We start from the raw sequence: 25330 nt of genomic DNA on the forward strand, positions 1-25330 counted from the left end.
GCTCCGCTACCGCCCACCATGAAAGCTGGAACGGCCCCTAGTGGGTGGTAGGGATCAGGTTGACTACCACTGCTCTTGTCCATTACCAGTAATGGAAGGTGCTTACTGAGGATTGTTGTATAATATAAGTGTTAAAAAGAAAAGAGGATTGGGGTCTACAGGTTGTTTTTCATGTTGATTTCCTAGATTGGTGTGGTTATCAGTTCCTCTTTTCTTTCTGTGACCATCATAGAAGCAACAGGGATAGCAGATCCAACCTTGTCATTGAATGTGTTTAATGGGCATTTAAGAATAACTTATCTCTCATTAGATGTTTGGTAGACTTGGACTATTATTCTATCATTACTTATTACAATGTAATAAGTTATTGTTTTTTTATAATGTCTAACATTTTTACCAGTTTGGCATAACACAGTGATTTCCCAAAAGCTAGTTCTTACACCCAATTTAATAGGTCTGGTGTGAGGTCCACAAATCTGTTTTCTCTCAAGCTGGGCAGTTTCTATTGGCATAAACAAATACAGATCAACTGGTATCCATTATGGTGGAAAATTGTGAGCTATATTCTAGGCTTTTGGATTTATTTCTTGCTCTTTAGTTTGCTATGTTTTATCTATAGTTTAGAAGTTCCTCAAAGATACATATATTTCCCCCCAGATGTCCAGGATTCAATCTTATAGTTTATTTGTTAAATTAAAACAAATTCCTAAAATTTTTTTTCAATTACTGTTGACCTTCAATATTATTTTATGTTAGTTTCAGATGTACAGCGTAGTGGTTAGACATTTATATAATTTACACAGTGATCCCCTGTAAGTCTAGTACCCACCTGACACCATACATAGTTACTGCAATATTACTGCCTATGCTGTACTTTACATCCCATGACTATTCTGTAACTACCAATTCGTCCTTCTTGACCCCTTCATCTTTTTCACCAGCCCCCCAATGCCCCTCCTATCTGGCTACCATCTGTCTGTTTTCCTTACCTGTGAGTCTGATACTGTGTTGTGTGTTTATTTTGTTTTTTAGATTCTACATATAAGTGAGATCATATGGCTGTTGTCTTTGTCTGACTTATTAAAATGAACTCTTACCACTGACCAATTAGACGAGTTATTCAAATAAAATAAATGCTTATAAGAGATGCAACTTAACTATTTTTCTTGAAGCACAAGCAGTTGAGGTTGGAGCTTTCAGTGTACACTGTGACTTGATTTTTAACACTAGGAAGTAGGAACCTGGAGTCATTACATATCCTGTTTAAGGTGATGCAAAGTCAATGGCAAGGTCAGGTTTAGAGCCTCTGGTATAGGTGTTGGCCAAGCACCAGAGGCTGTTGGGCACAACTAGGAGACTGGGTGTGTCCGGCGTCTGGAAGGAGGCTGTTATAATTATGTTAATGACTGCGGGGACTGTAGGTGTGATGTGGTAGAGTTGTGCTAACCAGGATGAGGGGGTGGTGTAGTGAGATAAAAGGTCATGGTATCTGATAAAGAGCCAACAATTCCCATTGATATTATACATTAGAAATGGGTTTCTCAAGCAACAGCTAAAAAGTCCTCTTGCAATATTGCTAAGCAATTGTCTAGTCTAGACACAAATATTATATATGTTAGTTTGTGTATCACCAGGCTTTTTACCAGAATTTCAAGAATCCTCCTATCTCTGGATCTACAGTGACAACTTTTTAAAAAAAGGAGTGATTGGATTCCGCTTCCAGACGTATTCAACATCAGGGAACGGCACAGCAAGAGGAGGACTTGTTCCTGCGCTGTGACATGTCACACCGAGAGCAGTACTATGTTAACTGGCTGATGAGGCCGAGAGGGATGACAAAATAAAAATAGTAGTGACGATGCGGTCCTTACTGCTCACGCTGACATCACTGGGCCCCTCTCCCGTGGACCGGGCTTGAGTGTTTACATGTGCTAATTTACTTAACATTCTCAACATCCTGTGCAGAAAGAGGTATTATTATTGATCCCATTTTTTAAAGACGAGGAAATTATTGTCCATGACTCAGTTAATAATGTATACCTTAGTCTTCAAAGGCAAATTTTAAGACTGACTTTTCTGGTATTCCTTGGGAAGTTGATTAGCTTTCTGAAGTATCTTTATTGATGTTTTTCTATCATCAAAAAGTCAGTCTTGAAAAGAAAAGGAGAACAGAAAGGAAAGAAGAGTTATGAACATTCTTCTGAGTGTAAAGTGGATTTACCTTTAAAGAGCTTTACCATGACATGCTCCTAAATTCAGTCATTTTGCCTGTCCCTCTGTGAGCATATCATTTGTAACTTTGAACAAGTCCTATAAGGACCCCAGTTCACCCATCTGTAAAAGGAAATGGGTAGATGGCTTACCTCTTTGGAGGAGTTTTTCTAGGGTTAAGATGATACTTGTAAACATGGTTTGAGAAGCAGACATGAGTGAGGGTAATGTAAACACAGTAGGCGGTCTGTCCTCTGTTTTGGAGATCAGTTGCCTAAGGAGTCGCGCACCACCCAGCTCCGCGGTTAGCCGGAGACAATGGTGTGGACAACATTCCTTGCTCTTTGACCTTGCTCACTGCTGCTGCCTCTATCTGACATTTTTTGCTTCTCGACAACATCCTGGGTATACTGTCTCACGGTGTTTTGAGAGGAAGTCCTGCAGCTGTTCGGAAACGAACCCTGATAATGGCTGCTCCAGCTTCCTCTCCTCGGATGTTTGTTCTGGAATCCCTGCTGAACTCTGCTATCTCAGTCCCCACCACTGCGGTCCAGCCTCTTAAACTCCTTAGTTCAGGTGGGCATCTCGGGGGTGCACGTTTTCACAGTGGGCTTCTTAAAGTAAGGTTATGGAAAGAGATGGAGCTGCCATTTCTTCATAAGAAGTCAACGGTTCTGGAAGCACACGAGCCCCGGGTGAGAAAGGCCTGTGCGGTGGAGGTCTCAGGCATCACAGTCCAGTCCGGCCTGGGCGGCCGAGGGAGGGAAAGGGAGGGGCCCGCCTCCCCGGCACCTGCACCCTGGGCCCGCCCAGCCCCTGCGGGAGCTCCACGTTTCCATTAAACTTTCCATCCGCAGGAATCCATTCCCCTCCTGACTTCTGTTATTCCTCTGACTTCCGGCTCTTCACTGTTTATTGTCACTTTGGCCCACCTCCTGCCCTTTGACCCTGCCTTTCCGCAGGCCTTACTCCTCCCGCTGGGACCCTGTCGTGTTTTCCTTCAGCCCCTTTCTTCCCAGCGCCTGCCTTCGCTCTTCATACTTGTCAGCGTCCTTTCCCCTCCTTTCCCGTTCTTCGTGCTGCTGGAGGGCAGCCGCTGAGTCGTGTAAACGCATGGTCTCTGCCTCCCCCCTGTGCCATTCTGTCATTCCTTCCCAGGGCCTGACCCGCTCCATCTCCGTCCCCACCGTCACTGCCCAGCCCTCCACCGCCCCATCTCCGTCTCCATGTCACTGCCCAGCCCTCCACCGCTCCATCTCCATCTCCAGCATCACTGCCCAGCCCTCCACCGCCCCATCTCCGTCTCCAGCATCACTGCCCAGCCCTCCACAGCTCCATCTCCGTCTCCACCGACACTGCCCAGCCCTCCACCGCTCCATCTCCGTCCCCACCGTCCCTGCCCAGCCCTCCACCGCCCCATCTCCGTCTCCACTGTCACTGCCCAGCCCTCCACCGCCCCATCTCCGTCTCCATGTCACTGCCCAGTCCTCCACAGCTCCATCTCCGTCTCCACCGACACTGCCCAGCCCTCCACCGCTCCATCTCCGTCTCCACCGTCACTGCCCAGCCCTCCACCGCCCCATCTCCGTCCCCACCGTCCCTGCCCAGCCCTCCACCGCCCCATCTCCGTCTCCACCGTCACTGCCCAGCCCTCCACCGCCCCATCTCCGTCCCCACCGTCCCTGCCCAGCCCTCCACCGCCCCATCTCCGTCTCCACCGTCACTGCCCAGCCCTCCACCGCCCCATCTCCGTCTCCATGTCACTGCCCAGCCCTCCACCGCTCCATCTCCGTCTCCATGTCACTGCCCAGCCCTCCACCGCTCCATCTCCGTCCCCACTGTCCCTGCCCAGCCCTCCACCGCCCCATCTCCGTCTCCACCGTCACTGCCCAGCCCTCCACCGCTCCCCTCACAGTCCATACCCCACCCCAAATCTGCTCGCTCTCAGCGTTGCCTTCCTCCTGCTTCACTGAGCAATCAGACATGCATTCTCCTGAGTTCCTTTGGCTCCTTCTCCAAACCTGCACTCTGTGTACCCTGTGGTCCTCCTCTGTCCTGCTTTGGGAAATAGGTGACCGTTCTCTGTCCAAGACCAAATCCTTCCCTGGGTTGTAGATTCCACCCTTTCTCATTTCCTCATTCCATCCTTTTTGTTTGTTTATTTGTATTTTTCTGAAGCTGGAAACGGGGAGAGACAGTCAGACAGACTCCCGCATGTGCCCGACCGGGATCCACCCGGCACGCCCACCAGGGGCTACGCTCTACCCACCAGGGGGCGATGCTCTGCCCCTCCGGGGCGTTGTTCTGACGCGACCAGAGCCACTCTAGCGCCTGGGGCAGAGGCCAAGGAGCCATCCCCAGCGCCCGGGCCATCTTTGCTCCAATGGAGCCTCAGCTGCAGGAGGGGAAGAGAGAGACAGAGAGGAAGGAGGAGGGGGGTGTGTGGAGAAGCAAATGGGTGCTTCTCCTGTGTGCCCTGGCTGGGAATCGAACCTGGGTCCCCCGCACGCCAGGCCGACGCTCTACCGCTGAGCCAACTGGCCAGGGCCTCATTCCATCCTTATCTTCATTATTCCTATGTGTTCCTTCCTCTCAGCATATGGAGTTGTTTCTCCCCTGCTCCCCTTCCTTTAAATGAATTTTAAAAAAAGAGAGAAAACACTGTTAACTCTGTAGGTTCCTCTGCTTACCACTCTGTTGCATTTATTTCCTTCTTACCCAAGCACCTTGCTGCCTGCTGTTCTGAGCCTCAGATACGCATGAGGTTTGCAGAAACAGATCTCTGGTTTTTGTGGAACTTACCTTCTAGTGGCGGGAACAGTAATAAATAGGTGGGTAAGTAAACACACTCAGATGATGTGCAGTGAAAACAGGGTGATGTGAAAGAGGTGACAGAGAATGACGGGGTAATTCAGAGAGTGAAACTAGGGAAGGCCTCTCTGAGGACGTGACATTTTGGGTTGAGAACTAAAAGGGGAGAATGGTCAGTCATGCTAGGACCCTGGGGAGAAAGCATGGGCAAAGCAAATATCCTGAGACAGCAATGTACTTGATTCAAGAAAACAAAAGGAAAGTAGTTACTCAGCTTGCTCCTGCCACTTTGTAAGGCCAGTAGCCACAGCCGCCTGGCCCATACAGGTTTGCATTTGATTCGGATAGATGGTAATGAAACAATGGAGTCAAAAACTGGTGGGCCATTAGCTTTAATCCTAGCTTGCACCTGGCAGGCAAGAAATACACACAGTGGGAAAACACTTCCCTTTCTATTCAGGGCTCCCAAAGTCACTGACTTATCCGAGTTTTCTAGAATCAAAGGTTTCTACCTCACCAACCTTATTCACCTCTGTTCCCCATCTCCTTCTCTCTGCACAAACTGGCTTCTCCTTCAGCACTCCGCCATCTTGGCTGCTTCTCCTCTCCTCCATGTGGCCTTTCTCTGCTCCCCCCCCCCCCAGCATGGGCTCCTCTGCCCCATTTTATAGTGTAGAAATCAAAACCTTTAATCCAATATACAAACAAGGAAGTCTCTAATACAAAGTCACTTATCTGAGGCATAATGGGATTCCTCATGAGAGTGCACCACCCCACATCATGCAACAGTCAAGGGTGGGAAAGGCTTAGTCTTAAAACTAAGCCTTAGGCTATAACCACCCTGCCTGCTTACAACCTGTTTCCCCACACCCAATGCAAACTATAAGGGAGCAAACATATACATCATATTTACAAACTTATTTGACCAACACACTTCATTTCAATCATCTTTTATATCTGGCTGCTTCCCTGTCACTCATCTGAAACCATTGTTGGTAAGGTCACCAGTAATCTCCTACTTGCCATCCAGTGCTTCGTTTTGTCCTCATTGTACTTAACCTTGATGTACCTACCAGCTGCAGTGTTGAGCAAGCCCTCCTCACCAGTGGGGGCGACCTCCCTGCTGCTCTGTTTGGCCTCTCTCTCTACTTTTCTCACAGCCGTGAACCTCTCTCTGCTCTGTGGACCTGCGCACTCTGCACCTGCACGGTCGGTCGGGCTACCCCAGACCTGTATCCTGGGCTCCCTCTTCTCTTTCTACAGACTAACTGGGTCATCTGACCACATCCACAGCTTCACCTTATATGCTGGGGACACCTAATTCTGTCTATAAAAGGCGTATCTGTGGAGCTTCAGACGCCTCATGTAGCCCCTCCGACCAGCATGTCCAAAGGTTCACCCATATGCTTGTCTCCCCGGTAACTGGAGTCACACTGCCTTTCTCCCTGTCCCTCGCCTGCCCTCCCGTTTCCGACCCGCTGCCCCCGGGCTCTTTCTGCTTCTCATCCTCTCTGCCGCCCTGTCGTTTCTCTCCGATTCACTGTGCTTCTCCGCTCGCTGCTCTCTGATCTCACTCCCGGTCGTCCATTCGTGCGCCACACCTCTGTGAGATGATGATGATGATGATACTGTAATGACCTCATCTCGTTCCTGTGACAGACTTCGCGTGGCCCCCTGGGCTCCAGGACTGTGAGGGTGACCTAGTGGGCCAGTCTGGTGTGCCCTACCTGACTTGCCAGCCTCCTCCCCCACTTCTCTCCCATACCTACCTTTTGCACGCCAGTCTTGCTGAAGCTCGCCGAACATAACAAGTTGGGTTTCGTTTGCATTGTTTACTCAGTATCTTTGCTTCTGCTGTTATCTTGCATAGAATGCCCTTTCTGATCTGTAGCCTTGGCAAACACCCACTCAGTCTTCAGTTCTGCTGAGGTATCTTTGAGATCAAACTGTCCATACCCTCCAGCAGGTGGAGACGCCTTCCTTTCTCTTTCTTACACCTTGGCCAGATTCTCATAGGTGCTTCTCATATCATGTTTGCCTGTTCTTGTTTACCTACCTGCCTTCCTCTCTAGAATGTGAATTCTGAAAGCACCGTGATTTTTATCATGTTCATCTTTATATCTCTGCTATAGAATACAGTCCATGGTAAATAATAGCCATAAGAAAAATCAAGAAGGATAAAAATAGCAGTGTCAAGTGAATATGAATCGTGTGAAGTTTGCGGGTCACCTGGTAAGGGACTCTGCCCACTGTTGCACAAGAATCATACATTTAATTGCTTCTTACTTTTCGTCTAATATTGATAGCTTTCATGGAGTGATAGGTAGGTTGCAGTTCTGTGGGGGCAGTGACGCTGGAAAGAAAGTCAGCTGCCAGGTAGATTGTTGTACATGGAAATAGAGTCACAAGAAATTCTTAATGGAATTCAGAGTTTGGCTGGTTATGCTGATGTTTGTGATGGCATGACTACAGTATATTAATAAGTTTTGATTTTTTTGTTCAACAATAAATTGAATTCTTGTTCATGGGAAAATGAGACATCTCCTGAAAATAAGACCGAATACGTCTCTAGGAGCAAAAATTAATATAAGACACCGTCTTATTTTCCGGGAAACACGGTAGTACGAGTGATGAAGTAAGGAGGAGCTCTAAGTGAGGGAGGCTCTTAGAGGCTTCTGATTAAGAACCAAGTGTTGAATTTGTCTGCCCGGATCCGTGACATGAAAAAATACGCACCAAATGCAATAAATAGAAATAAGGAAAGAGCTTCATGCATTGTTTCAGTAAGGACATCAGTCAGTGAGATTGCTTCTTATCAAACGAAAGAAAGGTTTAGTGAAAGCAGATGCACGGAGATGCCCGAGAAAGTGGAGGGCGTGCAGACCGTTCTCTGACCCTGCAGGTGAGGAAAAGCTTTAAAGTGGTGACTCTTGATTGGTTTTTTTATGGGGAGAAATTACTTACATTATAGTATCTGAGTGTTTGGCAGTCTTAGGACATCTCTTTCCACAAAAGTCACCTACTTTCTCTAAGAAAATAAAGCTGATGACAGATGGCGCTGTAATGATGTCTCGTTTATCTCATGTGGTCTGGATTTGAGATGTTTCATTTCAGCAGAATTTTCTAGATAACTGAAGCATTGTTTTGAAGTAAAATCTTTCTCAAGTATTGCCATGTTTCCCTTCTTAAACAGAGTAAGGATAGCGTGCTCTTGTAGGAACAGAGTAAGCAGGTATATGGTCTTTGTGATATTTCCAAGGCAGTTTACGAGGGTGGAGTGTTTTCTATCTCTGTTGAATCATCTCAGACATTTACATTTCCTTTTAAAATGATGTTCTGCCTCCTCGCCTGCTGTCAGGAGGTGACCTGTCACTCTTGACTACTGTCAGCATTTCCATCTGTTACAGATTTCCTTTTCCTATATACTCAAATTTTTCTTGTTAGCAATATTTTTTGTTGTTGTTGCTGTTCACAAAAAGACCGCCTTTCAGAATTAATGGTGTTGAATGTGTTGTAGACTGTAAATTCAGATGATGGTTGTTTAGCGACTGTTACTGTCGTCCGTTGAAGTAAAAGAAGAGCCCTAAGGGTGGGTGTGCACATTACCTGGGGGTAAACGAACTAAGGCTTTGCTACTGACTTTCTGTTGTTTATTCTGACTTCTGTTTTTTATGTTCCTGCCTTTCCACACTCTTGAATTATAAATGTCACTTATGAAATGTGACCTCAGAGGAGTAAACCCCTGCACAGGGTATGGCCCAGTCAGTCATTCACACGTTTGGAGGACACAGGCAGATCACCACTTCCTGCGTCTCCGTCCGCTCCTCCGTAAGACTGAGAAGGCCGGATCAGGCGGGGTCCTCTCGTGTTCCCGTGCAGAAGGGTAGTTCAGCAGAGAAGAGTTGGAGAGCCCTTACAGCAAAGTGTCTGGAGGACTGGGCGATCCCTTTGGATGGGGAGCGTCATGGAGTCTTCCCAGAGGAGGAGGGCAAGAGTGTGTGTGTGTGTGTGGGGGGGGCAGACACATGAGGGAGTGTGTCTGGAGAAAGTGGAAGCCTTTTCAGAGGAGAGCAGTTATCTTGGTGAAATGCACGCAACATGAAGTTTATCGTTTTAACTATTTTTATTTTTAAGTTTACGTTTTTGTGGCATTAAGTACATTACATAGTTGTGTAACCATCGCCGATACCATTTCTACAACCTTTTCATCATGTCAAATAGGAGCTCTGTGCCCATTAATCACTAAGTCCTCCCAGCCCCTGCCAACCCCCAATCTACTTTCTGTCTCGATGACCGGCTATTCTGAGTTCCTCAGATTAAGTGGGATCCTACAGTATTTGTCCTTTGTGACTGGTTTATTTCACTTAGCACGTGTTTCCAATGTTCATCATGTAGCCTGTATCAGCATTTCATTCCTGCTTAAGGCTGAGTAATAATCCATTGTATGTATACACCATGTTTTGTTTATCCATTTGCCTGTAGAGGGAGGTGTGGGTTGTTTCCATCTTTCGGCTATTGTGAAGAATGCTACAGTGAACATGTGTGTACAAGTATCTGTTCCAGTGTCTGTTTTCATTTCTTTGGGGTACATACCTAGAAGTGGCATTGCCGAATCATATGATAGTTCTGTGTTTAATTTTTGAGGAACCGCCAAACTACTTTCCACAGAAGCTGCCCCATTGTGCATTCCCACCAGCACTGCAGGAGAGTTCCCATCTCTCCTGGGGGAAGCGTAGCTGCACGTGCTCGGTCTAAACCAGCTTGCCTGGAGCCCAGATTTCACACGAGGCAGGAGCAAGACCTCCAATAAGCACAGTAGATCAGGGCCAGATTATGGAGGTTTTAACAGCTGGCCATGGTCTTGGTACTTTATTCACTCTGGGAAGCTGGCGAGGGCTCCTGAGCCAGGGGAAGAGCTGGATCAAAGTAGCACTACAGGAAGGCTAAAGGTCAAAGGATATGTGCAGGATGTGTTGGGCCCCGGAAGTGGCACATGGGTTGGCAGAAGATGGCAATGACCCAGCTGGGAGACCTGCTCCATGGAGGAAGGTAGGAAAGGCAGGGATGAAAGAGGAGAGATTTGTGGGCTCAGCAGTGCAGCATGGGCCACAGCTGGTGCACATTTGTGATGAGTGAGGGTAAGGTGTGATACCTCCTTGACCTCATGATTTCTGAGCTCCGGCGTTGAGAACAGGATGTGGAGAGGGGGCCTGCATCTGGTTAGCTCCCTGTCTGCTGAAGGCACAGACATGTGCATGGAGCTGTATTCGGATCCTGGGTGTGCTCCTCTGATTGGCCAATCCAGGGCCTGGGCCCCTTCAGTAGGATAAGACGGGCATTAGGGTGCTTGCACAGAGAGCAGAAACACCAAACTCAAAGTAAGTATGGAGAAAAAGAAGGGGAAAGAAGCTGCCAGAGTGTCTAAACCAAAATGTAAGCTAGCTCCAAAGTTCTTATTTTGATGCTCAGTTAGCATAGTGTGTAGACCTGATATTCTCCTACAAAATATCGTAAGGGAGGTGTTTGTGCGGCCGATTTGCTTTGCATTTGCCCTTGTGCATGCCAGCTTATTGGTTGAAAACCATTCCTGCCTCAGAATGCTTCTGCCCCTTTTCTCTCAGTCCATTTGCTTTTCCACCACTAAAGATTTCTAGCAGGCACAGGGGTGGAGTCAGTGCCATTTGTGTTACAAGGAGCCTGGGAGTGCTGTGTGTGCCCAGGTGTGGGAGCGTGAGCCTCTGGGTGTAGTGGCAGATGGTTGGGGGTGGGTTGGATTTTAGTGGACATAGGTTGCAAGAGAGTACTGTATTTAAAATAGAATTAAGGGATCTAAAATCAGGTTTCTAAGCCATGATTAATTTAATTAGGCAGAGTATGGGGAAATATGGTAAGAAGTTGATGTAGTAACTGTTTCATGCCCTGGGTTGTGGAAGACAATGAGAAAGCAGCTAAAATTGTGGCCACAAGGTTAGCCTGGATACCCCGGCCTTCCTGACAGGAAGGGGTGCCACTCCCAGAGAGCACTGACCAAGGCTGCCCCCTGCCCGCTGGGTGACTGTGCCCACTCCGCCAAGGCAGCCATCCTGCTCTGGTTACAAAAATCAGTGTTAATAAGAATGATTACATTTTCTGGCTTCTTTATAAATAGATGCCCATCTCTCTCTTTTTTTTTTTTTTTTTCATCTTTCTGAAGCTGGAAACGGAGAGACAGTCAGACAGACTCCCGCATGCGCCCGACCGGGATCCACCCGGCACGCCCACCAGGGACGAAGCTCTGCCCACCAGGGGGCGATGCTCTGCCCATCGTGGGCGTCGCCATGTTGCGACCAGAGCCACTCTAGCGCCTGAGGCAGAGGCCACAGAGCCATCCCCAGCGCCCGGGCCATCCTTGCTCCAATGGAGCCTTGGCTGCGGGAGGGGAAGAGAGAGACAGAGAGGAAGGAGAGGGGGAGGGGTGGAGAAGCAAATGGGCGCTTCTCCTGTGTGCCCTGGCCGGGAATCGAACCCGGGTCCTCCGCACGCTAGGCCGACGCTCTACCGCTGAGCCAACCAGCCAGGGCCTAGATGCCCATCTCTTGAGACAGGTTTGTGTATATTTCTACCTGTCTTTTCAAATCTGTGGATTTAGGTTTAAAAATTGATGATGCTGATCCTGGTCCTGAGAGAGAAAATGACTCAGTTAAAAAGAAAAAAGTCACCAGCCCACGTACATTTTTATCCGCACGTGGAGCTGTCAGCAGCCTCTTCCACGCCTGCTGCTGTGTGGACAGGGCACGCCTGCTGCTGTGTGGGCAGGGCACGCCTGCTGCTGTGTGGACAGGGCACACCTGCTGCTGGGTGGACAGGGCACGCCTGCTGCTGTGTGGACAGGGCACGCCTGCTGCTGGGTGGACAGGGCACGCCTGCTGCTGTGTGGACAGGGCACGCCTGCTGCTGTGTGGGCAGGGCACGCCTGCTGCTGTGTGGACAGGGTACGCTTGCTGACGCGAGGACAGAAGCTTGACAGGAGGCAGCCGGCACCCTGGCAGGCCTGCTTTGGTGTGGCACCCTCTTACCGAATGTGATGCCTTTCTGACTCAGCCCCGCTGTGGTTGGACCCTGGGCGCTGAAGTTGTATCCAGCTGGGTGGACGCTGGTGGTGGGGGAAGAGCCTTTTTTCTCCATGAGTACTAGCTGCCCAAGGGAATTAGACTTTGAAGGGAACCACTTCACATTTTCAGAGGTGCACTGAGCTTCCTAAGTGTAAAGCCAGTAGCCACGGCCACCATCACAGCCACCTGGCCCTTGTAGGTTCACATTTGATTCGGACAGATGGTAATGAAACAATGGAGCCAAAAAACTGGTGGGCCATTAGCTTTAATCCTAGCTTGCACTCGGCGGGCAAGTAATACACACAGTGGGAAAACACTTCCCTTTCCATTCAGGGCTCCCAAAGCCATGGACTTCTCCGAGTTTCCTAGAATCAAAGTTTCTACCTCACCAGCACTATTCACTTCTGTTCCCCATCTCATCTCCTTCTCTCTGCACAAACTGGCCTCTCCTTCAGCACTCTGCCATCTTGGCTGCTTCTCCTCTCCTCCACATGGCCTTTCTCTGCTCTGCTCTCTAATGCTAATCTCAGGAATAGAGAGCAAGTCCCCAGTCTGTTTCCATTTTATAGTGTAGAAATCAAAACCTTTAATCCAATATACAAACAAGGAAGTCTCTGATACAAAGTCACCTAACTGGGGCATAATGGGATTCCTCATGAGAGTGCACCACCCCACATCATGCAACAGTCAAGGGTGGGAAAGGCTTAGTCTTAAAACTAAGCCTTAGACTATAACAACCTGGCCTGCTTATAGCCTGTCCCCCACACCCAATACAAACTATAAGTAAGCAAACATATACATCATATTTACAAACTTATTTGACCAACACTAAGGAATGAACCTCTTTCTTTCTTTTGTAAATGGCCCCTGCAGGGACCTGAATTCTGTTCCAACGTGAGCTCAGCAGACCTTCTCTCGGCGTCCCTGACTTTGAGGGCTGCTGAGCCGTCTACCTGTCACCCGAGGAAGTGACGAAGTCTTCAGGAGAGGACTTGGTCCTGGTGACTGGGCTTTTTGCACATTTTGCATCTCCAGACAGGCCCATGAGACCACTGTGAGGAATGATACTATATAAAAAGTCACAATCCTGCTTGACCAGACAGTGGTGCAGTGGATAGAATGTCAGCCTGGGACGCATAGGACCCAGGTTCAAAACCCAAGGTCGCCGGCTTGAGCACAGGCTCACCAGCTTGAGCGCAGGGTCACTGGCTTGAGTGTGGGATCATAGACATGACCCCATGATCGCTGGCTTGAGCCCAAAGGTTGCTGGCTTGAGCCCAAAGGTCGCTGGCTTGAGCCCAAAGGTCGCTGGCTTGAAGCCCAAGGTTGCTGGCTTGAGCCCAAGGTTGCTGCTGTAGCCCCCCAGTAAAGGCACATATGAGAAAGCAATCAATGAACAACTAAGGTGCCATAACGAAGAATTGATGCTTCTCATCTCTCTTCCTTCCTTCCTGTCTGTCCCTATCTCTCCCTCTTTCAGTCTCTCTTGCCAAAAAAAAAAAAAAAAAAAGTCATAATCCCAAAGTCCTCTCTGTCACACCAGAAAGAGAGCCAAACTTTGAACAGGATCAAAGAGGCCAGAAACCCAGCGTTGTAGGATGAAAAGCACCCACCAGGCAAAGAACTGAAAGGGGAACTTGGCAGTGTTGGTCAAAAAGAGCAGAGAGGAGGGAGAGGGAGGAAGATAGAAAAGTGGATTGGGGAGAGGCCTTGAAAACTGTCACTGCCCTGAGGCTGTTATTTTCCCTTTTATGAAAAGGGAAATTTACTTTTATAGCTACTCAAAGACAGGGAAGTGCTCTCTAGTTAATGTGGAGAAGGAGAGGAAGGGACCTGGGAAAGAAAACATGGCAAAATCAAAGATAAGACACAGGAAGCTTATCTGTTGATTTTACCTTTTTTTCTTCTGAGGATAGGAAAAACGCCCACACACGGGTGATAAGGGCAGGCAGGGAGCATGGGCGCCAGGGGTTGTGTGCTCACTGGATAGGGAAGTTCTGTCGGAAGGCTCCGCCTGAGGGCTGGGCTGTGATGCGGGCTTATCCCTTCCACCTGACGAATGAGAGTGTGTGGAGTTTAGTAACAGTGACGTGGGGTGGAGCACATTTTGGGGACTTGCTCTGGAGCACTGAGCTATGCTGCTTCTCAGAGATAGGAAGGACAGTATGAAATTAAGATGTGTGCCTGCCATGGTGCTGGGTGCTTTAAGTGCATTCTGTTTTAATGCTTCCAGAAGCTTCCAGAGGGCCACATGACCCATAGGACTTGCCCTGAGCCACTTCAAGTTACCTTAAATAAATCACTATGGTCAGTTCATCTGAAATGGCTATACTTTTTAAGAGATTCTATTAATGCATTATTTAAATTAAATATAATAATTATATTTATCTAATCACTGTAGAAAATGCAGAGGAGCAGAAAAGAAAAAAACACATAACCCCATTCCACATCATAGCCAGTCTTATTTTGACATATTTCTTCATAGTCCTTTTTTTAATGTTGCTAAATATAATTTAATATCCAAACATTCCAAACATCCCCTTGTGTTTTTATAAGGTCTTTATAACTGTGCTTTTAAAAAAATTAATGGTATTTTTATTTCCTTGGGGATTTTTTTAAAATGCGAACATTTTGAGTTTTCTAATAATTATTAGATGTAGAGATTTAGTCTTTATTTAATTTGTTTGTTTTTTTTTTAAATAAATTTTTATTTTAATGGGGTGACATCAATAAATCAGGGTACATACATTCAAAGAAAACATTTCCAGGTTATCTTGTCATTTAGTTCTGTTGCATACCCATCACCCGAAGAGAGATCGTCCTCCGCCACCCTCCATCCAGTTCTCTCTGTACCCCTCCCCCTCCCCCTCCCCCTCCTTCCCTCTCCCCCCCCCCCCCCCCCCCCCGTAACCACCACACTCCCATCCTTGCCTCTTAGACTCGCTTCTATGTCCCACCAATGTATGGAATCCTGCAGTTCCTGTTTTTTTTCTGATTCGCCCATTTCACCCCACACAATGCTACCAAGACTCCACCATTCCACTGCAAGTGATCCGATGTCATCATTTCTCCTAGCTGAATAGTATACCATGGTGTATATGTGCCCCATCTTCTTCATCCAGTCCTCTATTTTTTTTTTACAGTGATTAAAAGCCTTTAAGCAAACTCTTGGCCAATACAGCAAGAATCCCTAAAAGAGTAGTGTCCTTAACATGTTCACCAAGTCCAAGTTGGCCCCATCACCATGCCACATCCCTGAAAAATGCAACCCAACCACAGTTCAGTCTGTTAGGAGCTGTCACAGGGAGCAGGAGTTTTGTGCTAGATCTTGACTATTAAAAACACGCTATCTCTTCTTGCGTTTCTGTTAACAGGGATCTACCGCACTGAGAAGGATAAAGGCACTTTGTACGAGCTCACGTTCAAAGGGGACCACAAGCACGAGTTCAGACGGCTTGTCTTGTTTCGACCGTTTGGCCCTATCATGAAAGTAAAAAAAGAAAAACTCAACATGGCCAACACGCTTATCAACATTATCGTGCCACTGGCGAAGAGGGTGGACAAGTTCCGACAGTTCATGCAGAATTTCAGGTCTGTTTGTTTGCACCTGTTTATCTTTCCCTGTGTGGTGCATGTTAAACGCTGATATCATTTCCCGTCATCTCCCTCATTTCCCCTGCCAAGGACAAAGGCTTCTTTCTCCTCTTGTTCAGCTCTGTTTTCTTCATATCAGCTTTATCATTCGTGTGTTTGCCTTTCCCTAAAGCAATTAGAAGGCTGCCAGATAAGCAGCTTTGCCTTCAGAAGGGGAACACAGGAAGGACGGGGTTTTCGTCAGGATCTACACAGATGGCCTCCTGCCTGCTGCGTTCAGTGCTGACTTGAGTTGGGGCTCAGCTGTGGGGACAGCAGGGGCTGTGCTAGTTCATCAGTAGAGTGGGCCCTCTCCCCGACCCTGAAAGGCGCGGGCCACGTGGCCGTGGACTCATTCTGGAGGCTGGCTTCGTTTGCTGACCTGCTCTAGCAGTGGCTGGAATGGATTGAATCAGATCTATGTTTTATTCTAATGCACGTCTCCTCAGAGATTAAATTTAGAATTATGCCAAGAAGTTTCCAAGCACTCATTCATGTAGCTACTCAAGAAGACTAAGTGGGGTTTTATTTTCAGATGCAGAAATGTAGGTTTTCCATGTGTGTCTTCAAGGTCTTGTGCAATGTGGGATCTTATTGGTTATTACGGCCAGCACTCATTCACTGGTTGAGGTTAGTCGACTGATTTACCTAGCCAGCTTGTTTTAAAGATAGAAAGTCAAATGTGTCTAATTATAAATCTTGGAAGATCAAACTTATTTTTAATCTTTTATTATTAAATTCATATTATTTAAAACAAGTAGTGGTCAGTATAAGGGGATGGTTGATAACTCAAAATTCTGGAAAATAAATGCATACTTTTTTTTTTAATTCGGTGAGTGGAGGGGAGACAGAGACAGACTCCCTCATGTGCCCTGCCGGGCTCCACCCCGCAAGCCCACTAGGGGGAGATGCTCTGCCCATCTGGGGCGTTACTCTGTTGCTCAACCAAGTCCTTCTTAGTGCCTGAGGTGGAGGCCATGGAGCCATCCTCAGTGCCCTGGGCCAACTCTCTCCAGTTGAACCATGGCTGTAGGAGGGTAGAGAGAGAGAAAGGAGAGAGGGGCAGGGGCGGAGAAGCAGAAGGACGCTTCTGTGTGCCCTGACTGGGAACTGGACCTGGGACTTTCACATATTGGGCCGACACTCTACCACTGAGACAACTGGCCAGGGCTGAATGCATTTTGTTTAATTTTCACATTTTAAGAATAACCCCTTTCTAATTAAATTTTAAGGCCAGAATCCAGTAGTCTTAGAAGAGACCTTTGGAGGTCATTTGGTCTAATCTTCCCTTAATTCACAATCGCTTGAGAGCATTCCTGACATATAGTTTTTCTATGCAATGTATGTGTGTACCAGGTAGCTACCTACTTCACAGGTAGGCTGACTCTATGCCGGGGGTCCCCAAACTATGGCCCATGGGCCACATGCGGCCCCCTGAGGCCATTTATCTGGCCCCCACCGCACTTCCGGAAGGGTCACCTCTTTCATTGGTGGTCAGTGAGAGGAGCATAGTTCCCATTGAAATACTGGTCAGTTTGTTGATTTAAATTTACTTGTTCTTTATTTTAAATGTTATATTTGTTCCCGTTTTGTTTTTTTACTTTAAAATAAGATGTGCAGTGTGCATAGGGATTTGTTCATAGTTTTTTTTTTTGTTTGTTTGTTTTTAAACAGAGTTGTAACTGTTACAACCCTTGAGGATTTTTTTTTAATTTTTAATTTTATTTTATTCATTTTAGAGAGGAGAGAGAAAGGAAGAGAGAGAGACAGAGAGAGAGAGGAGAGAGAGACAGAGAGAGAAGGTGGGGAGGAGCTGGAAGCATCAACTCCCATATGTGCCTTGACTAGGCAAGCCCAGGGTTTCGAACCGGCGACCTCAGCATTTCCAGGTCAATGCTTTATCCACTGCACCACCACAGGTCAGGCCTGTTCATAGTTTTTTTTTATAGTCCGGCCCTCCAATGGTCTGAGGGACAGTGAACTGGCCCCCTGTGTAAAAAGTTTGGGGACCCCTGCTCTATGCTGAGCTGCTCTAGATAGAAAGCTCACTCCTATTAGGACCTGAAGTCCACCTCCCTGTAATTTCTACCCAGTGGGTCCAGTTCAGCCTCTGAAGAATCGACTAAACAAATCCATTTCCTCTTAAACATCATAGTCTTCCAAGAATTTGAAGAAAGCTATCATAACTCCCTTTGTCTTTTCCGTGATGTCGCACAGAGTAGGGTGGAGCCATCTTCCCATCAGTTCCCAGTTGGTAGAATACCCCTGCGGGCACATTCACTTGACTGTCGGTTCTTCTGGCTCCAGTCCTGAAGCGTTCGTGTGGCTTTGGCTTCTCTCAGCTTCCTTCGGTGTTTCTGGGTTCTCTGTCTGTGTTCTTTATGTAATGGCAGAGTGCTGCTGGTTGATGAAGCATCACATCCTTACAGGGACCGATCCCGTGTTTGGCACTAGGGCATTATGGCAACTCATTACTCCCGTGGCTGGTGTGCCCATTTCCAGGACTAGTTCTTGTAAGTTTCTTTTGCTGGGAAGCTGCCAAGAGCTTGCCAGATTAAGGGCCCTGAGATTTGCTTCCACTCATAGGGCAGTTTCTGAACGTGCTGGGCTTGGTGAGGTAGTGCTTGTGCTAAAAGTATGTCTACTCAGTGAAAGGTCACCTGCTCTGCGTAGGACTCCGGGGCCTGGAATCGCAAGATAAAAATGTACACACACACCCATATATAACACAATATATGTAAGATGCATACTGCCTAGTGTCATGAGAATTGCACGTAGTTAACAATAGAAATAAACCGAGAAGGGAATATTGTTGAAAAAAGTAAAATTGAAAAAGCTTACAGGGCCTGACCTGTGGCTCAGTGGATAAAGCGTCGACCTGGAAATGCTGAGGTCGCCGGTTCGAAACCCTGGGCTTGCCTGGTCAAGGCACATATGGGAGTTGATGCTTCCAGCTCCTCCCCCTTCTCTCTCTCTGTTTCTCTCTCTCCCTCTCTCTCTCTCTTCTCTAAAAATGAATAAATAAAATTAAAAAAAAAAAGATAAAGCTTACAAGTCACCAAAATTGAGATGGTGAAATGAAATGTAATTCTAGTTAATGTTTTATTTTTATTTTATTTATTTATTTTTTAAAGATTTTATTTATTCATTATAGAGAGGGGGGAGAGAGAGAGAGAGAGAGAGAGAGAGAGAGAGAGAGAAGGGGGGAGGAGCAGGAAGCATCAACTCCCGTATGTGCCTTGACCAGGCAAGCCCAGGGTTTTGAACCAGCAACCTCAGCGTTTCTAGGTTGACACTTTATCCACTGTGCCACCACAGGCCAGGCAAGTAGTTAATGTTTTAAAAACAAGTAAGTCCTAGGGCCTCCTTTCCTGGCTGTCCCTCTTGAGATGCCCATGGTTGAGTGTAGGCAGGAGAAGGCGGGTTGGGTGACTGGTTACGCAGGTGGGACATTTGGAGGGTCTGTGCGTGTGTGCTGGACACCTGACCACATGGAGGGCTTAGAGAACGAGTTGGAGATGCAGCACCTGCCTTCAGGGAGAGTCAGTCTAGTCACACGACGCTAGAGGCTGCGGCAGAAATAGATACAAGGGACAGTGGGACACAAGAGGGGATTCCCAGGACAGAGGCCACTTGAGCAGAGCCTGAGTGGGGAGTTTGTTCTGTGGTCCAGGGGCTTCTGAGTGTATTGAGGTCTCTGAAAACAATGAGCCTAGAGAGAGTGCCCAGTTCTGAGGCTGTTTAGTTCTGTGCCAGGACTCAGTCAAGGTGGCAGTTCCATCCGCCAGCAGAGAGGGGATTGTTCAGTGTGAGGCTTAAGCACAGCTAATTGAACGCAGAAAAAATGGATTTCTTCATAACAAAACCCAGAGTAAACTCTGGTCATTTAAATATTTAAAGGCAATTAATATGACCATAAAAGGTATTGGGAGAAAATATAAGGGGCTACTTATTAAATATTTGATGTTGTCTTTATGATGTCCCTTCCATCCCAAGATTGGAAATGATTACCTATGGTAGGCACTGAATCCTTCTGAATTCTCTCCATTTTATAAATATTTGTATAGTTACCATATATTTTGTCATCCAATGACAGTTTTCTTTGGCTTTTATAATTTAAACATGACTTTTTCATTTGTAAAAGTGATAACACGGCTATTATAAGACATTTAAACAAAATAGGTATAACAAGGATTAAGTTATTTAAAAATTCACTCCTGATTGTGTCTCCCCAAATTAATCATTTTAAATATTAACTAAATACTATTCTAAGTACCTTTCTTTGTATATTTGCAGACATAAGAATAACTTGCTAGCCAGAAATAATTTAATACAACATAAGTATACTATATATCCTATTTTTAATTAAATTTTATTTAGGTATTGAGTTCAGAGAGAGAGAGAAAGAGGAACATCGATCCGTTATTTCACTATTTATGGATTCATTGGTTGATTCTTGTATGTGCCCAGACCAGGGATCAAACCCGCAACCTTGCATATCAAGATGCTCTAACCAACTGAGCAACCCAGCCTGAGAAGATTCTATTTGTAATTAAAAAGTTAAATTTTGCTGTACTGAAATATATAGAAGAGAATCTGAAGTATTACAGAAGAAATTGTTGATTTGTAAGAAAATGTTTCTTAACTCTAAGAGATACTGCTTCCTAAAAGAATCCTCTGCAGGTAAAAAAAAGTGATTTTGCAAGACAAAAATTAGAATTATTATGTGTTTTTTTTACTACACATTTTAATTTGAGACTGGATTCATTGAAAAATTACAATAAGAAGAGGAAATCGGCACAGTTATGCTTTCTCCTTCTATGTCCCATTTTCCAATCTTGTTAGCTACATAGTATTTTTACCTTGTCAGGGTTTGCAACCTTCCTGTTCTGGTTTAGAACCACAGTTCCTGTACTGAAGTGGATTTAGTGTACTAGTTAGCAGTCCTCTGACAACAGCTTCTTCATTCCTGAGGCTGTGGTTGGCTATAGTTCGTGGTCAAGAAATTTTTTCAAGAAGAATTATAAGTTATTGAGAATACAATATCTGCATATTATCTTGATACGTTTAACTTGGCTGGGCTCCAAATTCTTGGGGGGACACTTACTTTCCTGAGGACTTCGTAGAGATTCTTCCGGTATTAATGGGAGCTTTAATGGGAGAGGTGTTTGCACAGTTTTATCTTGTTTCTCCTGAAAATGACTGACTTTTGCTTGACTGCCCAAAGAATTCCTTCTTTCGTCGTGATGCATAGTAACTTAATCAGCGTATGTTTTCTCCCGGCGTCTATGGTCCTGGCTCAGGTTTTCCTGTACTTTAATTTCCTTTTATCCTGTGTGATTCTTTAATTTCAGGGAACATTTTTGCTGCCCTAATTTTGAGTACTTGTCCTGCTTCGTCTGTTGGAGTCTCTGCTTCGCATATTCTCAGTTTTTCTCCATGTTTTTAGCTTCTGTTTGTTGGTACCTTGGTCTTTGATCGCTTTCACATAAGCCTTTCCTTTAGGCAAGGAATTTGCTTTTCAGGTATCTCTTGTTCCATGCCTTGGTATTTTTAGTTATTACTTTTGTTTGTATTGTTTATTAATGCATTTGTTGAGCATAGAATGTGCCTGTGAACCTTAAGCTGTTATTTCGGTTATTTCCTCTTTGAACTTTTAAAAATTGAATTTACATATTTATTAAAGTGGGAAACATTTGTAAGATGTTTTCTTCTGTGTGAGTTGTATTTTCTTTCAGACTGGGTTTTGTGCTGGCTTTTTGAACACTGCTGCTTTCTTAATCCTCTTGTTCTCTTTCCTCCTTGAATTTTGTTGTTACTGTTGAAATGTGGTAGCTGTGCTGTTTGTCCTCATCCCTCCCCTGCGTGGGACGGAGGGCCGCCCAGACTGTCGGCTCTGACGTGGCCGGCTTCTCCCTGGCTCCCTCCGCGTCGTGACTGAGAGCGTTTGTCCCCCACTCCTGGCTGTATTCTGACAGCAGGCTATCTGTCGTTCTAGCTCCGTCATCTGTAGTCCAGGAGAACGAGGAGAGGAGAGGAGGAGCTCAGCCGAGGTTCTGTGCAGCCTCGGTTGGAGGTTTCCCATTCCTGCAGCTCTTCTGAGTCCCGGGCCGGGTCTGTGAGCTGCACCAGGCTCTGTCTGCCTCGTGGTGGGCGGATCTTTCACCCCAGGTGTGGATCTTCGGCTCTTAGGATGGACCCTCAGTTGAGGCCTGAACGTCAGAAAGAGTCAGCCCCATTATTTTACTTCTCTTATTTCATTTGCTTGTTGCCTTTAGCGGCTCTTTCCCAAACTCCCACAAGTTGAAAAGAAGAGAAAAAGATAAGGTTCTGGCCCTCTACTTAAAGGTATGTGGGTGTCAGGGGCAGACAGACAAGGTGCTTCGTCCGGCGGCCAGTGTCTCTCACCCCTTCCTCTCTTCCTGCTTTTATTACAGACCCTGACCAGACGTGATGGTCTTTGTCCTTTGGTCCTGCCAAGTACACCCTTTCTTGCAGAGGTTACCTCACACAGCATAACTGGGTTAGTTCTACCTGCTTTCTCTACTTCGCATAGGATGTGGAGAGGCCAACTATTCCACCCTGGCTGTTCCGGTGCCAACATCCTGAAGTGGGAGTTGGGGCTCCGGTCTCTTCCCAGACCAGCCGTTCCCCTGGGCTGCCTTCTCCCCACCCCTGCTGCTTCTCCAGCTCCTCTTCTGCAGGCAGGCACCGGAGCTGGGAGCCACATGAGGCTAAATTAGAGGCTTCCATTTCTTTCCTTGGACCTCCCCCCCCCCTTGTAATGTTTAAGGTAGAAGAGTATGTCCCTTTCATTGGTCATTTATTGGTAGCAAGACTTTTGCCATTCTGTATTTTTGGTACGTGGTTTGCAATTATTACCGCTTGAATTTAATGCATTTAAAACAGTGTCCTTTAAAAGGTAAATACCCTTTGTAGACCACCCAGCTGTTACTGCAGTGATTCCACCCTGCTCTTCAGCTGTCCATTTCCTCTAATACACTGTAAAGGCTCTGAGGCAGGTAGGGTGACCAGTTGTCCCAGTTTCCTTGGGACTGAAATGTTCCCTGGGATGTGGACTTTCAGTGTTAAAACCTGGAGAATCCCAGGCAAACTGGATGGTTGGTTCCCCAATAGGGACACATATGGTTATTTTGTTTTCAATCTGACTACAATGAGAACAATGCATTGCAAAATAAGTTAGCTCAAAGGATCCAGGCAGGCTTTGTCCAGGTACAAATAATTACAGCAGACCACAGACAGCTTCATGTATACAGTCACCCACATACACACTCTTTCTCTTCACATCATTGGGATAGAGTCTGGTGAGAATTCTTTTGAAAAAATACAGACATTACAAGACCATTCAGACAGATAGTGATGTTTCCATAGTACTGTGCTCATTCTCTCATTGAGCGTTTGTTCATTGCATTATAGACAGTTCCAGTCATGAATAATAGATGGAGAGCTTCTCCAGGGCAGACATGCCTTTCATTTTTTAAGCTCCCCCGGTAGAGTATCTGGCACATGGTGGTTTGTTGAATGAAGAAAGGAATTAATGAATAAATGGAATGGAACCCCAGAGTGGACCTCGGAACAAATTCTGCTTTGCCTCTTTGGGAAGCCTTATCAGTGAATGAAAAGTAAAGGTCCATTGTATCTGTTTTATTCCTTGAAAACAGAAGTGCTATGAATGGACCTTAAAATGCCAGCAAAGATGTTTCTAGAAAAACAACAACAACCAAGAACACTTTTTTTATTCAGGCTCAGTGGGTGACCCTCTAATGATCCTGGGATGGATTTTTTTCCAACTGCACACACAGTTTTAAAGCATACTTTTGGGGGCACTTTGCACTGTAGGTGTGCTTTCATTCTACCTGGCGGGTGCGCAGAAGGGCTCGTTCATGTACAGAGGATTTTATTGTCGGTAGGTGATGGTTCATTCTGCAGGACGGGGGCTCTGAGGGAGCTTTCAGTTTTGAAGCACGTTGTCACATCCTCAGCCTCTGTTTTTGGACCCTTCTCTGCTGCTAAGAGCTCTGCCATCAGTCTGGGTCTCAGGGGCAACTCTTACCTTTCTTCCACAGGAAATAAACACCATTCTCAGAGCCACGTCTGTGAACAGGGTGAGCGCTGCATGCCTCTGACCCAGGGTCAGTATAATCTTCCCTTCTATTTCTTCCACCTGGAATTCTCTTTTCTTCTTCTCTCCCTTTTTAAACCCTGTCCATCTTTCAAAGCCCCAGCCATTCCGGCCCACAGAATTTCCTGTGCTTTCCGGATTCTCTATAATGGTTATCGGTGCCACAAATTGTCCTTATTTGATTTGAGCTCATTTTATTTCTTATGTAAGATTTTTGAGGTCAGGAACTATATCTTCTATTTCTTTGGATTTCTCCCAGCAACCTGAGCTAGACAATCGCTCCTTTTTGATGTCATTATAAAATGCATTGAATAAATTGGCCTCTGCAATGAGAGCTTAGGGATTTCTGGAAAGCTATGATGTGGATTGCTCTTTGGGGGTTAAAGAAGGTAGCTGACACAGAGATGAAAGAAATAAGATGGAAATACGTGCAAAATATCAAAATATCATAAAATATTATCTCACCAGTAGAATCTTTCCATTAACACGCTTCCAGAAAAAAACCTGTTAAAATTATTCACATACACATATAAATGTATATACAGATATATACACATAAACACATGTTTAAATACACATATTTACATATACACATATATTAATTCACATACACATATCTTCCCATGCATGTATACACATGTTACACGTAAAGATAAAATAAACCCTCAGCAGAGGATCGTTCCGTGCTAGCTAGGTGTTACCATTGAGGGAACAGGACGTGGCAACTAGCATAAGCTTCGGAGGGGAATGCAGGCGTAGACCAGCCCAGAGCCGGAGGCCCGGCCCCGAGAGGGCTGCCTGGTTGGAGCGTGAGGTGCCAGGTGCCTGGAACAGTCAGAGTCACAGAGAGGAGACATGGGGATGTAGTGAAGGTGACTGTGTCTGCTTGGGAAGGGTGACAGGCAGTTCCTGTACTTCTGCTGTATGATTCTCTCAGCCTTTGTGTGTTCCCAAGGGTTTCTACAGTCCCAAGGGAAAGGATGTCATTCTTACGTTTACACATGGAGTCTTCAAAACTGTTTGGCACACAACAGAAAAGTCGTAGGCAAGAATTCTAGTCTCACCCTCTCTGGACTTTCGCTTGCTGTCTGTAAGGTGCAAGTTGTGTGTTCTTTATTTCATAGACTTCTTCTGGCAAAGAAGGGTAGGATCAATGTCCTTGTCATGACACTGGATGGTCCCAGTGGGCTGGGCCTATGGCAGATTGGACCTGTGGCCTCGGAGTTGTTATTTACCAAACCTGCGCATTCAAAGTTCATTGTTCTCCCATCCAAGTACTAACCAGGCCCGACCCTGCTTAGCTTCCGAGATCAGACAAGATCGGGCGCATTCAGGGTGGCATGGCCGTAGACTGTTGTTCTCAGATAAATACAAGTTCGAGTACTTGGGACGGTCAGCCAGAAATCCCCATCTCTGCTCTCCTGGCGTTCACTCAGTTTAC

The 25330-nt window shown here is 46.3% G+C and overlaps 1 protein-coding gene across 11 annotated transcripts in view; it reads left to right on the plus strand.

Annotated features, from left to right (window-relative positions):
- The window catches only part of CSGALNACT1 (chondroitin sulfate N-acetylgalactosaminyltransferase 1), a 333608-nt gene that overhangs the window by 280230 nt on the left and 28048 nt on the right, over window positions 1-25330 (plus strand). For all 11 annotated transcript variants that reach the window (XM_066380453.1, XM_066380455.1, XM_066380456.1 and 8 more), the window contains one exon: window positions 15488-15704. In XM_066380453.1, the coding sequence (XP_066236550.1) occupies window positions 15488-15704 (217 nt within the window). The remainder of the gene's footprint in view (window positions 1-15487; window positions 15705-25330) is intronic.

Source organism: Saccopteryx leptura, chromosome 4, assembly GCF_036850995.1.
Source record: "Saccopteryx leptura isolate mSacLep1 chromosome 4, mSacLep1_pri_phased_curated, whole genome shotgun sequence".
Taxonomy (NCBI): domain Eukaryota; kingdom Metazoa; phylum Chordata; class Mammalia; order Chiroptera; family Emballonuridae; genus Saccopteryx; species Saccopteryx leptura.